This window comes from Bactrocera tryoni, chromosome 3, assembly GCF_016617805.1.
Source record: "Bactrocera tryoni isolate S06 chromosome 3, CSIRO_BtryS06_freeze2, whole genome shotgun sequence".
In the NCBI taxonomy this organism is placed as follows: Eukaryota; Metazoa; Arthropoda; class Insecta; order Diptera; family Tephritidae; genus Bactrocera; species Bactrocera tryoni.
Window position 1 is genome coordinate 81,821,093 of NC_052501.1, and position 17,397 is coordinate 81,838,489.

General features: G+C 34.0%; 3 protein-coding genes and 1 non-coding gene across 6 annotated transcripts in view; 2 read left to right on the forward strand and 2 right to left on the reverse strand.

Moving 5' to 3' along the window:
• Positions 1-17,397, reverse strand: part of LOC120772483 — a 116,910-nt gene that overhangs the window by 9,276 nt on the left and 90,237 nt on the right. The window lies entirely within an intron of this gene.
• Trnae-uuc lies at positions 1,727-1,798 on the forward strand. Its single transcript has one exon. It is a non-coding gene; the product is annotated as a tRNA-Glu (tRNA).
• LOC120772491 (lysozyme 1-like) lies at positions 2,981-3,436 on the forward strand. The gene has a single exon (XM_040101138.1). The coding sequence runs from the start codon at positions 3,005-3,007 to the stop codon at positions 3,428-3,430; it is 426 nt and encodes a 141-aa protein (XP_039957072.1). The 5' UTR covers positions 2,981-3,004; the 3' UTR covers positions 3,431-3,436.
• LOC120772489 (lysozyme E-like) lies at positions 4,172-4,673 on the reverse strand. The gene has a single exon (XM_040101135.1). The coding sequence runs from the start codon at positions 4,659-4,661 to the stop codon at positions 4,236-4,238; it is 426 nt and encodes a 141-aa protein (XP_039957069.1). The 5' UTR covers positions 4,662-4,673; the 3' UTR covers positions 4,172-4,235.

Genomic DNA, 17,397 nt, shown 5'->3' on the forward strand with positions numbered 1-17,397 from the left:
TGACTGTTAATATGTATGTGTGTTATGAATGTTTCCGCTTTGACAAATTTTTGAATTCCAATGCGCGGATTATGACAGTTAACCCAAAGCTTTACGGTTTATTATTGACTCCCTGTCATAAAAAAAACTTAAAAAGCCAATAAGAACAATTGCAAGTAAAAAAAAAAAAAAACAACACAAAAAACACATGAAAACGCGATTGTCATATAAAATTTTACCCACACAAACTGGTGAATGAAAAGCCAGACGTGCGGTTCTGTAGGCGTTAATCGGAATTCCATCAGCAACAGGTGACGGCTGCGTTCCGTGGCTACACTACACTAGCTAGTGACAACAAAAGCAGCGTAGAAATGCATACAATGAAGGAGATACAAAAGAACTGACGCTGAAGAGTTGGAAAACAGTGAACGATTGGTCAATAGCAACGTTGTTCGTGCAACAATGCTTCACCGCTTTAATTTGCTGTATAGACCACTGGTGTTTGCTTTTAACATAGTCCAAGCCAAGTCGTTTTGGCGGTGGTTTTTGATGCTTTCACGAATTCTTCTTTGATCAATTCAATAATTTGTAAACTTCTTTCTGCTCATGCGTGCCTCTCTATTAATATTTCCAAAGCATTGTCATTCATCATAATTTTTTATTAAGTCGTAAAATTATTATGCGCTTGTTGTTGTCGGTAATCGATCGATAGCAATCAGGCGCACATTTTTACGTTTACCCACATATATTTTTTATACTTTAGCATTGCATTGTTCTAGGTGTCAGTACATTTATAAGCAAGTGGTGAACATGCGTTCTTTAACAAAATCTGCGGCTTCTAAGTCATAATGCAATAACCCATAACCTGAATTTAAGGGTTTTTAAATAATTTTTATTCTTCTCTACTTCTTTATTTATCGTTAACTTATTTAAAAATTTTGATTTAATTCAGCTCTCACCAGTTTAGTATGCAAACTTGCAACTCTGCTCATATTTCATTATTAAAATTTCCTTGAATTTCATGGCAGGCCTTTCTTCGGAATAAAATTTTCCTTTAAAATATTTATATGCACATCTGTACGTATGTTTTTATGGAAATGTCAGCTTAAGCTTTTTCCTACCCATGCCTTTCTTGCCTTCATTTTTATTGCAACAATTTCATATGCTGTATATGTGGCAACAGCAATTATCGCCCATGCACGTGACTCTCATACACAAAGCGTACTTTTTTATTATCATTGCTGGCTGTTTGTTTTAATAATTCAAAGTATAAGTGAAAAATTTTGTGTTTGCATACAAATATACAGTTTTTAATATTTATTGCGTTTAAATTACACCATTCAATAGGTTCAATGCACTTTTAAATATTAATTTTTTTATGCCGTACTTTTTATATATTTTTTGTATGCATAAACTGAATATTGCAAAAAGAAAATTAAAATTATTGTCAAAGTCGCTAGCCAACAAATTCTTGAATGAAATAGCTATAACACCATGTACGCAACAGTATCACCATACGCACACAACAGCACCACCATATGTACGCAACAGTATCATTGCTAATAACAGCCAAAGATAAGCAACAGTACGATGGGTAATAACAGCAAATGATGAGACATTCTCTGCTACATTTCTCTGTTAACAAATTAACAATATACAAGAAGTTGTTACAATACAACTCTGTAAAGTTTTACATAGCGTGCTGCTATTAGTTAAATTGATTCAGTAACGAATTGATCCATGCATATCCCATATGGTCTAGTGGCTAGGATATCTGGCTTTCACCCAGAAGGCCCGGGTTCGATTCCCGGTATGGGAAGCTTTATTTTAACTTTCTTGCAAATAAATTATTAATGTTTATAATTATATGTTGTAGTTTCAAGCATGAAATAACTGCTCAATTAAAATATAAATAATTTTTTCGCTTTATGGCGTAATTTAAAATAATAAAAGACTCCATTTTGAATATAAAAAAATTGACAAAATTATTAAATATTATATATATGTATGTATGTACATATGTATGTATTATATTTAAATATATGCATGTATAATATCTACTGTTAATCTGGAATGTTCTATATTCATGGCAACCATCTGGGTTTGCTCGTCGAACAGCTGCTGTCCGGAAAGTGCTCTCCTGTTCAACAAAATTAGTCCAACGAACTAATTATATGAAATTTCAAAATTCGCTTGCCAGTAAACAAGGATTGAAAAATCGGCTGTGGAAAAAAAGTTAGTTTGCCAGTAAACAAGGATTGAAAAGCCGGCTTTAGTAAAGTTGTGCGACAGATGCGAAAACTATTACCGAACTGCTGTGAGCATATTGAACGCTTAAAACTATTTTCGAAGGTCTACGTGCATTTTCGTATTGCTAATTTAAAATTTTAGGTTATCACGTTTGATCAGCAAATCAATTAGTTTAAGTTACATTATTTTTAATTATTTTTTCTACACTTTAAGAAAAAATGTGAACACAAATCGAGTAAGTTTTTTTTTGATTCGAAAATGGAATAATTTCTGCTCTAATAATTCTTTTTAAGATGCCATAGTTTCTAAGCAGTTTTCGGCAAAAGTGTATGACAGAGAAACAGCATAATTTCTAAAATAAGTAAAATATGTATTTCAAATCCACAGCCATCGACACGAAATAGTATTTTACTTTCAAAAGAACATATGTATGTAGGTTTTTTTCTGAGTATAGATATGGTACCTTCTAGAAGTCAATACAGTTTGCAAAAATAAATTTCATATTTCCGAGCTTAAATAAATGTACTTGTATATGCGTAAACGATGAGCTTTTAAGATTACCATATACATATTATACTAGTATACCATACTCTATATAATCTAACTAACGAATTTTAATTAAGACACTTTCCAAACACCCAGGTGTGATAATGTAATCAATGTACACATTTTCTAATCATTTGTTGTTTTGCAAAAAATTTACTATAAAAGCGGAATTCTTTACTCTGGATAGACATAAGTTTACTGTTAACAGATAACGCACCACGCAAACAAAATGAAAGTTTTAGCCTTCTTCATTCTCGCTTTGGCTTTGGCCGCTCCAGCCTTCGGCAAAACTTTCACCCGTTGCTCCTTGGCTGTTGAGCTGTACAACTTAGGTGTACCAAAGGATCAATTGGCGCGCTGGACTTGCATTGCAGAACACGAGAGCTCCTATCGCACCGGTGTTACAGGCCCAACCAACTCCAACGGTTCCAACGATTACGGTATCTTCCAAATCAACAACTACTACTGGTGCCAGCCTGCCAACGGTCGTTTCTCCTACAATGAATGTAATTTGAGCTGCGATGCTCTGTTGGCCGATAACATTACCGACTCTGTGCGCTGCGCACGCAAGATCCAAGGACAACAGGGTTGGACTGCATGGGCCACCTGGAAGTACTGCAATGGTACACTGCCCAGCATTGACTCATGCTTTTAAGTTTTCGTAGACTGTTTTTTTGATTAATATTTATTGAAATTAAATAGATAAAAAGAAACCATGTTTGTTGAGTTTGCTACTTTAAAATGGTGAAAGGACCGTAGTGGTTCTTTTGTAGTAATCAGATAGATTAAGCTTTTGGTCTTCATTGGCGTCTTGCATTCTAGCACTGAAGCTCGCGTGCGCTAAACAGTCGCTAATTATTGTTGTTGGTCGACGACCAGTTCCGGTGCGACTGCGAGGTTCTTCTGGCCTAGAGTAGAACACAAGAGATCTACTGAGCTACTTTCACTCAGCAAAGCACATCACTGTCCAATAAGCGGTAAGACTTAAGATTTCGTCCGACACTAGTTGTCAAAGTTGTATGGGGAAGGGTAAGGTGGAAGCATCTGGGCACTTTCTCCTCCATTATCCAGTCTTTGCTAGACTGAAGTTGAAACCTCTTGATAATTTTGCTAACGGCGAACCAGAAGATAAAGCCAAAACTCATGTTAACCTCCTCAATATATTTGTGATAGGCTCAAAGCGCTTTGTCGATATGTAAGGGTTTTAAGATCCAGTATATTGAAGTTTATAGGTACTACAACGGATCGGCGTTCTAAACTATCCAAGTGAGATCCTTCTTAAGATCGAGCTTTTAACCTAACCTGACCTTATGTTCAAACGAAGTGTTGCGAAGGATTCCGAAGGGCAAACCACTCGATGTAGGCGTTTCTATAAACAATTTTTAACAGGTAAAAATATATTTTTTCTTTTCAGCTTTTTAATTTTATTCATTATTAAGCCAACATCAGTTTATCAAAGCTTAAAAGCATGAGTCAATGCTGGGCAGACTACCACTGCAGTACTTCCAGGTGGACCAAGCAGTCCAACCCTGTTGTGCTAGTATTTTGCGTGCACAACGCACAGAGTTGGTAATGTCATCGGTCAACAGAGCATTACAGCTCAATTTGCATTCATTGTAGGAGAAACGACCGTTGGCAGGCTGGCACCAGTAGTAGTTGTTGATCTGGAAAATACCGTAATCGTTGGAACCGTTGGAGTTGGTTGGGCCTGTAACACCGGTGCGATAGGAGCTCTCGTGTTCAGCAATGCAAGCCCAGCGCGCCAATTGATCCCTGGGCACACCTAAGCGAGACATCTCACGCGCTAAAGAGCAGCGGTTCAAAGTTATGCCCAAGGCTGGAGCGGCCAAAGCCAAAGCGATAGTGAAGAAGGCGAAAACTTTCATTTTGCTACGTTAAATGCTGACACAAAACTAATGATTAAGCTGAAGAATTGGCGCAGCTTTAATAGTAAATTTGGTGCAAAAATTTAATACTGTAATTGCTTTCGCTGAGTAGAGTGGTGTGTTGAGCGATAAGTTTATTATATATGCCGTCATTGATGATTGATGAAGAAAGTGTTTAGTCTTAATTAGCGCCCTATATGTAGACTGTTATCTATCATGCCTTATCTTAGTCTGCATATTTATTTGTATTCATTACAAAGTAATGTTGTTATTTCGCAAACCGATATTGATTTTGTAATGAGGGATTTCTTGTGCAGTTTTTGTTTGTATGTACTCATTGATTTTGAAATATCGGGGAACTTAGTTCAATAAAACACCTGTTGTAGTCTGAGCACTAAAGTGGCAATTTTCCACAGAAATTTCTCTTGCGAAAAAATGTACATATATTCCCATTCCCAAATTGCATCAAGTAATTGTAACGCTTTACTGTGACAGCAACATTCAATTATGAGCGGCTTTCAATTGAAGTTCACTTGCAAATATTTCGCATTGCACAGGCGCGCGATATTTGCGTGCAGTTTGAATGGCAATGTAGCGGTGGGTTGTGGATAATTGAAAACGGCTTTCGACTATGCGACTACAAAATGCCTAGGCATGTAATTGCGCTGAGAAAGAGGAAGCAGACGCGTGCGCAATAAAGAGAAGCGTGAGGCGCGGCATTGCATCGGCGCAACACAACAACAATATATTAGCAACATTTGGCTGTTGGAGGTGGCAGTGGCAGCGGTGGGTGTTTATGGCTGCTTTCGGTAGCCGCGGTGGGCGTGAACGAACACAAGTGCATAATTTGGCTGAGCAGCGGTGGGCAATGTTCGCATCGTTTGGCCGCGTGAGCAATGAATTATGCGAAATATAAGCGAAATACTGTTTTATTTCATTTTATTTATGGTTATATATTGCTTAAAAGCGTGTAGAAGTAATTTCGCAAAATGGCATTGTTTAGCTTTTTCCGTGATTTGATTGAGGGAACGATGGCATAGGAAGTTGGGTAGGCAAAAAATCCACTTCCAAACTATAATTGCTGGAAAAATGTAAAAATTCAAATTTTTAATGAAATTTAGAAATAAGCAATATATGCACATACATACATACATACATCAAAATTATTAATTTGAAATCAAATTTTGATGATAGTCTTTTTTTTTGTGTTAAATACATTTTATTTGCAATCTATTTTAGTAAATAAGAAGCAAATTTGATAACAAAACCATAGATAGTTAATTATGTATTAATGATGTTAGTTAATTAATAACAAAATGCAGGGAAATACAAATTTTTCGAGAATTTTCGAAGAATTATTTGCTAATTTAATACTACTTATTATTTTTCATGCTTTTAGTAAAGTACCAGTGGCGTAAGCGTAAACAAATTTCAGGGGATTTTCTCTTAAATGTTTCACGTTAAAAAAGTAATGATATTGTTATAAATAGTTAGTGCTGCCACGTGTATTTTTAATACTATTTTTTATCGTTTAATACTATAATGCACTACGACATTTATTCTCTAAAATTGTAATTGAACCCTTGAAATCCCCCTTTGCGTGCGCCTCTGTAAATTATGTATTAAATTTTTTTCGAAGCAAATTTTTCTGTTTTTGTTTATGTTAATTTAGGGGGGTGTTTGAACCCCTAAAACTCCCCTTTGTGTACGTCCCTGTAAATTATGTATTACAGTTTTTTTCCAGGCAATCTTTTCAGTTTTTGATTTTGAAATTAATTTAGTGGAGTGTTTGAACCCCTAAAATTTCCTTTTGCGTTCGCCCCTGAAAATTTATATATTAAATTTTATTTTTAAGGAAATTAAGTATTATATTAATATTTTTTTATTTAATTATTTTTATAACACTCCTATTAATTTTAATTTTTCAATTATTTATAATTTAATTTTTATTATTATTTTTTAATTACTTAATTAAATTTAATCTATTATAATTTTTTAAATTACTTTCGAGTAAAATAGGCGGTACTTTTGTAAAAAAAAACAGAATTTGGACGTGTTAATTATTTTTTATTTTATAATTTTTTTTTTTAATTTTATTGGTTTCTAATTACATAAGGGTAGTTCTGAAACAAAATTTGGTTTAATGTTATAATTTTATGTGCAATAAAAAATTATTGTATTAATAAATTAATGGTGTTTTTTTTTTTAAATCAACAGTTACTATATGTATTAAGACAAATGTAGTTTACGAATCCGAAGTTAAAAACAAATTCTGTATATTTTCCATTTAGTTGATACAAAAGTCGTGCCAAATATTCACCATTCAAAAAGAAATCTTTCAAAAAGAAAGAAAAAATTAATATTAAAAAAAAAAAATTTAGAAATTGAACAAGAAATTGAATGACTAAGATTATAATGATAACTCGGAAAATAAACTAAAAATAAAGTTCAAAACTCATTTGAAGCCAACGACAGTAGCTAAAATATAATGGCGCAGACAATCGTGCTGATAAAAGCGTCAGTAAAAACGCGCAGGCGCAGCATGCATCTGCTTTTCTACACGTATGTATATGCATATGGTGTATACATATATACTATACATACATATGTATATATGTGCCTACTACTCGCACTTGCAGTCTTAGACTGTGTGAATTGCACATAGTCACCTTTTGCGGTTTCTTCTGCAATGCCGTTGTAACTTCATGACTTCGAATTTAACTGCGATTCCAAAATTTACGACTAACTATTTGCGAATTTCGCACGACTACTATGTGTGTACAGATTTTGTGATTTTTCTTTGCAAAAGAAGCAGTTAAAGCAACTTTCTATTGCAAAAGATTATCAACTGAAAATAAACAAAATATGGAAAATTGTGGTTTTATACACTTTGGTAGCAAAGAAAGCAAAAATTATTGCATGCATATAGGCGCATATGTTTTAAGCTTTAATCTTCAGCGTATATGCCCACTTTTCAATTTATTATCAGTTTCAAAAGTCATAACAGCCTTTTAGCAATTTAAAATAATTAGTTGTTGATATTTTGGTTGAGGCATCAAACAATACTTGGTTGCATTGCTTAGCGGTAAGTGATCATTATCGCGCTGAAACCACTTAAATTTAAAAATAATTTGAAAAACGGCAATAAATAATATCTCTGGTATCGATGGAAACCACATATATGTACATGTGTATGAATTGATAAAAGTATTGGTGATTACTTTGGAGTTTTTGAATGACGCTAGCTGCCTTTACGCGATTTTAGTATAATATATTAAAAACAAAGAAGATATCATAACTATGACTAAAGCAATTATATTAAAAATTTCAATAATTTAATTTTTCGGCAAAAAATTTTTAGCTCGTAAATAAAACGAGCAAAACTTGTAAAAGCTTTAAACTTTCGAAGCTTTCACTAGATTTTCATTCAAGCTTTCGTATCCCCCAGTAGAGCTTTCGTTTGAAAGAAAGCTTCTTATAGTGAAATTTTGTAAAGATTAATATAATTTTTGAATCTTCCTAATAAAGCTAATAAAAATTTTAAGAGCTTTAAGCTTTGAGAGCTTTCACTAAATTTTCATTCAAGCTTTGATATCCCCAAGTAGAGCTTTCGTTTGCAAAAAAAATTTCTTGTAGTGGAATTATGTAAAGATTAATACATTCTTTAAATCTTCTTCTTGGCTTGTAGCATAAAGTATAGACATTTAATTTAGTGCTAGAGAAGAAGTAAAAAGTATATTACAATTCAATTTCCATTTCCATAGTTGTTTTAACCTTGATATCTTATTTCAGCTATACAATTTTTTATTACCGTATTTTTTCACTTGATTTAATGAAATTAAGATAAGACTTGCATTTTTCGTTCTTATTTTCGCTTTTAGCTTCCAGAAAATATTGTCTAAATTGTTATGGTTCAAGTATCGCTACTTAGCGATAAATACTTTCTTATAGCTTTTTTAGCACACACCTTTTTTCGTAAGTTTGATAAGATATGCCATTTCATTGAAGGTAATTCAAAGAATACAATTGAAAAACTTTTGGTATGAGATAATTATATAAATAGAATATATACATACATATGAAAGTTTTTAATCGTTTCAATAAATTACAATACCGTAGAAGTTTTTTTGTTTTAAATAGAGAGATAAAAAGACAAAGAAAGAAAGAAAAAGAAAAAGGGAGAGAAACTTCGTGATTTTTTAGAAAATATTTCTGAGTTTATTTTTGAAATAAGTTTCCTCTTTCTTTAAAGTATTCCACTGGTCAATTGGCCGGGGACTTGGCCTGACACATAGATGGCGCTGATATAATTAAATCCATATGATTTTTAGTCAGCCCTAACCTTAAAAAGGCTTGTGCATAAATTTGACAGCTATCGCATCATTAGTTTGCGAAATATAGCATTTTGAGTGAACCCACTTTTTTATTGTGAAAAATATTAATAAAAAGGAATTTAGAGTGTTGATAAAATATTGTTTTTGGAAAGGAAAATATACAGTTGAAGCAAAAACTTGGCTTGAGGAGAAGTCCCACGAAAATCTGCCATCAAGTATTGGTATGCTAAGTTTAGACGTTTTCGACGTGGCGAAATGAGCACCGAAACGGTTAACGCAGTGGACTCCCAAAAGAGGTTGTTAACGACGTAAACAGCAAAAAAGTCCACAAAATAATTTTGGATGGCCGTAAAGTGAAGCTGTTCAAGATAGCAGGCACTCTAAAGATATCAACTTAACGTGTATATCATACAAATATCATTCACGAATGTTTGGGATTGAGAAAGCTCTGTGCAAAGTGGGTACCGCGCGAGCTCACTATTGACCTAAAACATCAACGAATTGATTTGGCCGATATTTGACAATGGATGGAACATGGCTCCATCATTTCACTGCGAACTCCAAACGACAGTCATTCGAGTGAACTGCACACGATGAACTGGTTCAAAAGCGTGGGAAAGCGAAAGAGTTGGATGGCAAGTTTATGACGTCTGGATTTTGAGTTTTGTAGGAAATAATTTTTATTGCCTACCTCGAAAAAGGAAGTACCATCAACAACAGTGACTATTACGATGCGTTATTGGACTGTTTGAAGAACAAATTCGCCGAAAAAACGGTTGCATTTGAAGAAAAAGAAAGCGCTGTTTCACCAAGTGAATTTACTGCGTCACAAGTCAGTGAGTATGATGACAAAAATCCATGAATTGAACTTCGAATTGCTTCTGCATCCACCGTATTCTCCAGCTATGGCCCCCAGGGACTATTTCCTATTTTCACAGCTCAAGAGAATGCTCGCCTGGAAGAAATTTTTGCCGCATGAAGAGGTAGTCGCAGAAACTGAGGGTTATTTTGAGGTTTAATTATTTTATAACCAATGGATTTGATAATTGTTAAGACCACTATAATCGTTGTATCGTCCTCAAAGATAAATAACTATATTTAATAATAAAATCAAATAATCACCTGTTGTAGTTATATTAAGCTTTCCGTACTTAAAAGGTCACACTTTGCGTTAAGCGTGCTAACAAAATTTTTATGTTACAGAATTTCGCCTTAGACCGGTTTCACTGCAGCATGTTGTTACTTATGGTTTGTTATTGAATATTTACTTGCAACATATAATATTGTCGTTGCATGCGTTGCATGTGTAACAGTTTCACTTTCTTTCGTGGCAATCAATCGTGTACAACGCCTTGACAACATTAAATGCTGACAAATTAAAGTCCAATGAACGCTGCGCAGAGCGAATCAGTGAGTTTTCAAAGCGATTAAACAGTTGCAACACTAGTTGCTGTGGAAAATACTGGCAGTAATGCTTGTGTGTGGTGAGCGATGACAAAAATTTGTTGCTATTCATGCAGCAGGCAAATGAGTCGACCAAATGGCAGCCAATGCCGTTACTTTGCTTTGGCGTGTAACTGTCGAAACGCGCTAGTGGTGCGCTGCGTCGTAAGCTCTGCGGTTCTGGTACTCTACTCACTCGACTTACCAGCCGCCTGTCCGTTTGGTCGGCATGTTGTGGTGCTGTAATGTTTATTTTTAGCATCTTTATTTTCTTTTACAGTTTGTTCAAATTGTGCTTGTTGTTTTTATTTTTATTGTAACCATGTTTTCACTTTTATTGGCCATTTCTGACGTTTAACCGCATCTCCGCCGCGCTGACAACAAGTTGCCACTTATTCCGTTTTATTGATTTGTTGCACGTTTAACTGTCACAGCTGCGACACTAAGCGCCTAATTGCTTGCGGTAAATATGGTGTTGACAATGCGTATGTATGTTTCCATATACATATCCACCGTTACTACATGTAATAGCCGATTTTGTGATTTTGTCATTGGCGCTTACGCCAAAATGGTTAATAATTTTTGTGTGGTTGTTGCAACTTAATAATTCGCCATATTCATATTTGCTTCAATTTCAGAAATGTTTATAATTGCCAATGCAGGCGATATGCTTGTTAAGGTATTTATTTTGTAAACAGTGACTTCGTATTACATATGTATGTATACACAGATCTATGTAAATATGGGCTTATGTAAATATGGTAGCGGCAAAGTGGCGTAGAAATGGTGTTACACTTAGTTATGTGGTTTGTCCTAAACAACAACAAAGTAAAATGTTATTGTACCTTGAACACTTTTATAGTATATGGTATACATATATAAAAATAGCACAACGGGCTTAGCCAATCCGTCAGTCCCTCTACATACATATGTGTACGCGAACTTGTCTCTCAGTTGAAGCAAAATCTTGGCTTGATGACGAGCTTCCAGACACTTCCCAAGGAAAATCAACCATCAAGGATTGATATGCTAAGTTTAGACATGATAAAATCAGCATCGAAGACGGTGAACGCAGTGGACGCCCATAGAAGGTTATTACCGACGAAAACATCCAAAAGTCCACAAAATAATTTTGGATATATGTAGAGTGAAGTTGTTGAAGATAGCAGGCACTCTTAAGATATCTACAAAATGTATACATTATATCATCGACGAATATTTCGGCATGAGAAAGCTCTGTGCAAGGTGGGTGCCACGCGAGCTCACTTTTGTTCAAAAACAACGACGAGTGTATGATTCAGAGCAGTGTTTGGAGAATTTCAAGCGTAACAAGTGTCTACATATGTACATATGTATGTACACGCCAACTAGTCTCTCAGTTTTTGAGATAGATGGAAAAGTTTTTTATTTGGCAAGATATCTTTAAGAAGATCAAAAAAACAACTGAATGGATATAGAAATTAATAAGTTTTTAGTTTAGTGAAGGTTTTGAAACCTTAAGAAGAAGAAGAAGGTTTTGAAAAGTCTCCTTTGCTTAAATGAAAGAGAAACAAAGCACACGATCATATGCTGAGAAAATAAAAATTCTTGTTGCTTATAAAAATTTGTTAGAGGACAACCTCGCACCACTTTAAAATAATGTGATTCTAATAGAACCAAGCGCTGAAAGTCAAAACACCTGAAGAACTTAATGTACACTCTCTATAAGCTGTAAGTGTCTGATGAACTTGTGAAACACTTTGGCTGTTATGGAATTTGTTATGAACTTGCGAAGCGCTTTGGCTGTTTTCGAATGAACTTGTGGAACATTTTGGCTGTTTTGAAATTTGTAAGAAAATTTTTCAGCGAGGAAACATACATGAGACATTTTCATTATTTTTAGAAACACTTTTTAATTCGGACGAAAAAATGAGTGGAAATGGGGATTTGTGTTCTAATCAATATACCAGATGTTTTAATGAGATCAAAATAATCTCTCTTGAGTTATAAGAAATTGCTCAAGTTGATCGCTCTTCAATTCCTAGTATGTCTGCCAAATCATTTATCTTAATTTCTTTTTCAGTAATTTTCGGTTTACAGTATTTATTCAACTCAAGAAACTTATTGCTGAATAATATTAAGGAGCTTAAAAAGCCTGCTATGGAGCAGTACTTTTAATTTGGTGCAATGTATTTGTAGAAATAGAACTTCAAGAAAATTGCAATTGCTTATTGCAAGAGTAATCAGTTCCAAACCTCTAATTTCTGTTTCACCTCTCTCCTCTACAGTGCTGATAAGCTTATCAAACAACAAACACTGGCTGCTGAAAAAGTGTATAATTCATGTTACATATGATAAAGGCGCCAACACGCCCATTCATTAACCAATCGCTGTAATTATAAGAATTTACAATACCCATAAAAGCGGTTTCCGAATCAACTTATTAATAAGTATAACTTTTATCACGGCAGTGGGCGTGTTTCTGCTCAATTAAACGCATACAAATTGTCACAAAGGTCTAATCTAAGCGGTAAATCATAAATAATGAGTTTATCAACAAAACTGTCGCACTCAACGTGATTCGAATGCGGTTTACGGTAGTTGAAGTGTCATGATACGGTATTACATAGACATATACATACGTATATGACAAGTAAATGCAAGATATATAAAACGATTTGAACTTAATTGAATGAGGCCGTTAAGGGTGGCTGGTTATCGAAAAATGCATGAGGAAAAAATAAAAAATATATATGTATGTATGTATAAGTATATAAATTTTTACACGCTTACCGCTCAGCGTTTCCGATTTGAATTAATTAAATTTTTTACTTGGCTTTATTGCCTTGTTTTACACACCTTGGCATGCAATTATTTAACAAATTGTTTAACAACAAAACTATTTGTGCTCATTAGTGTTCGAAGTGTAGCGAATTTGGTTAATTGATTAAATGAATGCAAAAGCAACAATAAATATAAGCAAAGGAAAATTAAAATCAAACAGAAATACGCATATGTACATACATATGTACTTATGTGTATGCAGTAAGTAGTCCAATCGTTTACCATAGTTCAGCAACATGGCGTTCACGCTAAGTCAGCGTTTTGTTGCTATATTTATACCCCGAACTGGGTATATTAAGTTTGCCAGGAAATTTGTAACACCCAAAAAGAAATGTCGGAGAGCCTATAGAATATATATGTATATGTATGTATGTACATATAAACAGTCAGCGTTACGCGTTGAGCCGATTAGCTCTGCCCGTCTGACTGCCTCTCTGCATACACGCGAAGTAAACCCTCAGTTTTTGTGATATCGATCAGAAATTTTTTACACCTCCTTTTCTCCTCGAGACGTTGCTCTTTCGTCGGTACCATCGATATCGGACTGCTATAGGATGTAGCTGGCATACAAACTAATTCATCGAAATCAAGTTCTTGTATGGAAAACTTTTTTATTTGTCGAGCAATCTTCACTAACTTGGTATAAATTATTTCCCAAGACAGCGCCACAAGCTCTGTAGAAATTATTCAAATCGGTCCACTATATCATAAAGCTGACTTACAAATCGATCGAAATCAAGTTCTTGTATGGAAAACTTTTTTATTTGACAAGATATCTGCATGAAATTTCGCACGACCTATTATTCAAGCCAACGCTACGATCTCCGAACAAATTGTAGAGATCGGTCCACTAAGCATATAGCTGCCATACAAACTGATCGCACAAAATCCTGAAAAATATCTTTTTATACCCTTCTAAGCTACAAAAAAGCACCTGTGCCTGGTATTAAAGCTGTGGGGCAGCCGAAGTTAACGGTTTCGCTTGTTTCGTTTTGTTTCATGTGTCAACAATCGATAAGCAGCAGTTCAATTGTTGATTGGTGATACGTAAGCTACTGTATATTTGCAGATGCTTAAAATACACGGTCGTACGCGTACGAGTATGATCCGCACCTACTTAAGTGGTAGTATGAAATACTCATTTGTGTAAAGAAACTTGTTGAATGGCATTTTAATTGGTTTAAAGTGTGAGCACTTCTGTCAACAATTGCAATTGCGTAATTGTGTTGCTTGGAAGGCTGCATTTGCAATGGCTTTAGAGAGCTTCTATTTAAATATTTACGCTGTAAACAGACTAAAGGTCTTTGGGTAGAACCCAAAGGGTATATTTGAAGTGAGATTTGATAGAATTAGAAAAAATTCTGATAAATATCACACGGATTACTTGAGTGATACATTTAAACACTGAAGGCATGTGTAAGAACTTGTCAAATTGGCTTACTACTTTCTGTAGAAAAAAAGCTGAAAATATCTAGAAAAAATTAAGTGTGTATTTGCAACATATGTTACATAAAAATGCAGCAATGAGGTCACATAAAATCTATAAGGGTGTGAGATTTGCAAGTAAGGCACTTTAACGATTCATACCTGACAGATTCATACGGAATTCCATTTCAAGTCAAATGTTAAGAGATAACCTATACATAAGTTATGTACATACATATGTTGGCAGCCATTAAAAGTATCATTGAACAATTTTTACATATAAACTATCGTAGAATCTATAGAGTGGCTTTAAAATCAATCATTTCAGCGTTCAAAACAAGAGGTTTACTGACCTTTCAGCACGTTAAAGGTTATAAAAAATCTATCAAAGAAAGTTTGTGGAGCTTGACTACCGCGCATAAGCTGCGAGAAAGTGATTTATTAAAATAGTAAAAGGTCTCCACTGCAATATTTGTGAGTCACGAAAGCTAAGCTAATCCTTAATTAGGTATATACTATAATATAAATACTATAGTTCACTTCAAAAACTCGCTTTAGATCGGTCTATATATAGGTTAGAAATAATGTTGAGTCCCACAATTGGCACTCAAAATCTGATCTCTGATGTCATGATCATTATGATCGCATGAATTTCATTTGGCGTTCCAAAAGTTCATAACTCAACGAAAAAATTACAAATTAAAAGGCAGCCTAGAAAGCATTTGAGAAAATCTTTATTTTTAAGTCAGCAGGTAATTATTTTTTTCGCAAAATTTACATTTTGTATAATATTTTATTTTATTGCTGTCTTTAAGCGCGTATAATGGCGAGTGCAGTAAAATTTTATAATATATTTTCGTGCTAAAATTTTTTCCTTCATATATATAGCAGATGATGACTATTTTGTTACGCTGTTGCTTGGGAAAATAATTTTATCCACCGACTCGGTAAGTCGGTAGTTGAGCTGACGCTTTTTTTGCACATTTAGGTAAGAAAGCTTTCTTTATTTTCTTTGCTTCTTGCCGTAATGATGAATGGTCGTGCGGCGGCTGCTACTGTCGCCGCTGATGGCGAGGTTAGCTTATCTTAAATGCAATCATGACGTGTTGCTCGTTTGTCACATTTTTCAGCGGCAACTCTTTCTTACATACGTTGACAATTTGCGGCACTCAGTCACACAGTTTCTAACTCCAACTAGCTCTTTTCTCATGCGCATTCAATTCAAAAGCTGAGCGGACTTTTTTGAAAACACTATTTCTTTATGACTTCCACCAAATTAGCTCATAATTGTTTTATTGCCAATGTCTGTAAGTCCATATGTGTACATACATATATACATATATTTGATATTTTGCATTTTAATTGAATTTTTTATATTTCCTTGTTATTATTTGCGTTAAATTTTCACTTTGCGCTTTCTTTTATTTTATATCAGGGAATTACTTAATTTTTGTATTTTTTCAAAACAGCTAATTTAGTTAAGAAATTTAATTGAGAATATTTAATATATAAAAATTTTTTCCACGCTACTAAATATTCTCACTTTATCGCACATTTATTGCCCATAACCATTTCTATTTCTTGCTTTATCTTAGTCCATTGTGTGTTTGCTGCTGTTGTTGTTAGTCCCACGCATTTTTGTTCACACTAAATTATGCACATCTTGTGTTTGCTATCTCCCTAGCCAATTGTATAAGTTTTTTTGCGCTCGGCTGTGTGTTACAAATGTTTTTCATTTGCATTTTTGTCGTTGGCGATTTTTCATTTCTTTTCCCACCTCAGCTTTTATTTATTTGCTACATATGCTTTTTCCGCTGTTGGCATAATTTTATTAATTTTTTTTCTCCTCAACTGTGTCTTTGCATGTTTGCTTGGAATTTTCTTGCCTATTCTGCAATTTAGTTGTTGACAGCTGTCACTTTTATGTTGACAAACTGTCAACAGTTTGATTATTGTCATGACATACATGCATTTGGAGTCTAGAGCCAAATATTTTAATTTAATTTAAGGTGATTTTTAATGCAGTTGTAAAGGTGGAATATGAAAATATGCTATTTATTTGCAAAAAGTGTCAATACAAGTAGGGATTTTTTCGAAAAAGAAAAATCATGGTGTGCTACTATATTTTCAATGTTTCTAAACGACAAGGCAATTATCAAACCGTAAGATTTTCGCATTTGATCTCATGAAAGATTCTGTTGAATTACAGCAATGTTTTTATACTCCTTTTTACTAATTTAAAAAGTAACAGTGACCTAATTGCTTAAATATGACTTCTAAATATTGGAAATGTACTCAGAACGTCAGTGATAAGTTAAAAATCATTAATTTTGAGTTTATAAAATTTACATTTTTTTCATTCCAGTACGGGCAATAAGGCTGTAGGAGACACAAACTTCTCTCTGTTGTCCATTTCAGTCGAAAAGTAACTGACCATTAGTTTTTTACTGAAAATCCTAATTTTCAAAAGTTCATCATACGCTATGGGTACTCACCTAGAATGAAAAGAAAATTAAATTTTTATTTTAGAATTATCGATCTAATATTTTATAGAAAATGTTTTTATATAGACAAAGAATTTGTAGGAGCTGTAAGTAAAGTAGGGTTAATTCAAGGTATTTTAAAATATAGGCTCTACCAATAAGAACGACGTGATCTTAAAATGAAATAAAACACTCAAATTTGGTCCAAATGTTCATCGATTTATGTTC

What these genes read in the sequence shown, in the direction of transcription:
- LOC120772491 (XM_040101138.1), top strand. Translation starts at nt 3,005, where the DNA reads ATGAAAGTTTTAGCCTTCTTCATTCTCGCTTTGGCTTTGGCCGCTCCA.
- LOC120772489 (XM_040101135.1), bottom strand. Translation starts at nt 4,661, where the DNA reads ATGAAAGTTTTCGCCTTCTTCACTATCGCTTTGGCTTTGGCCGCTCCA.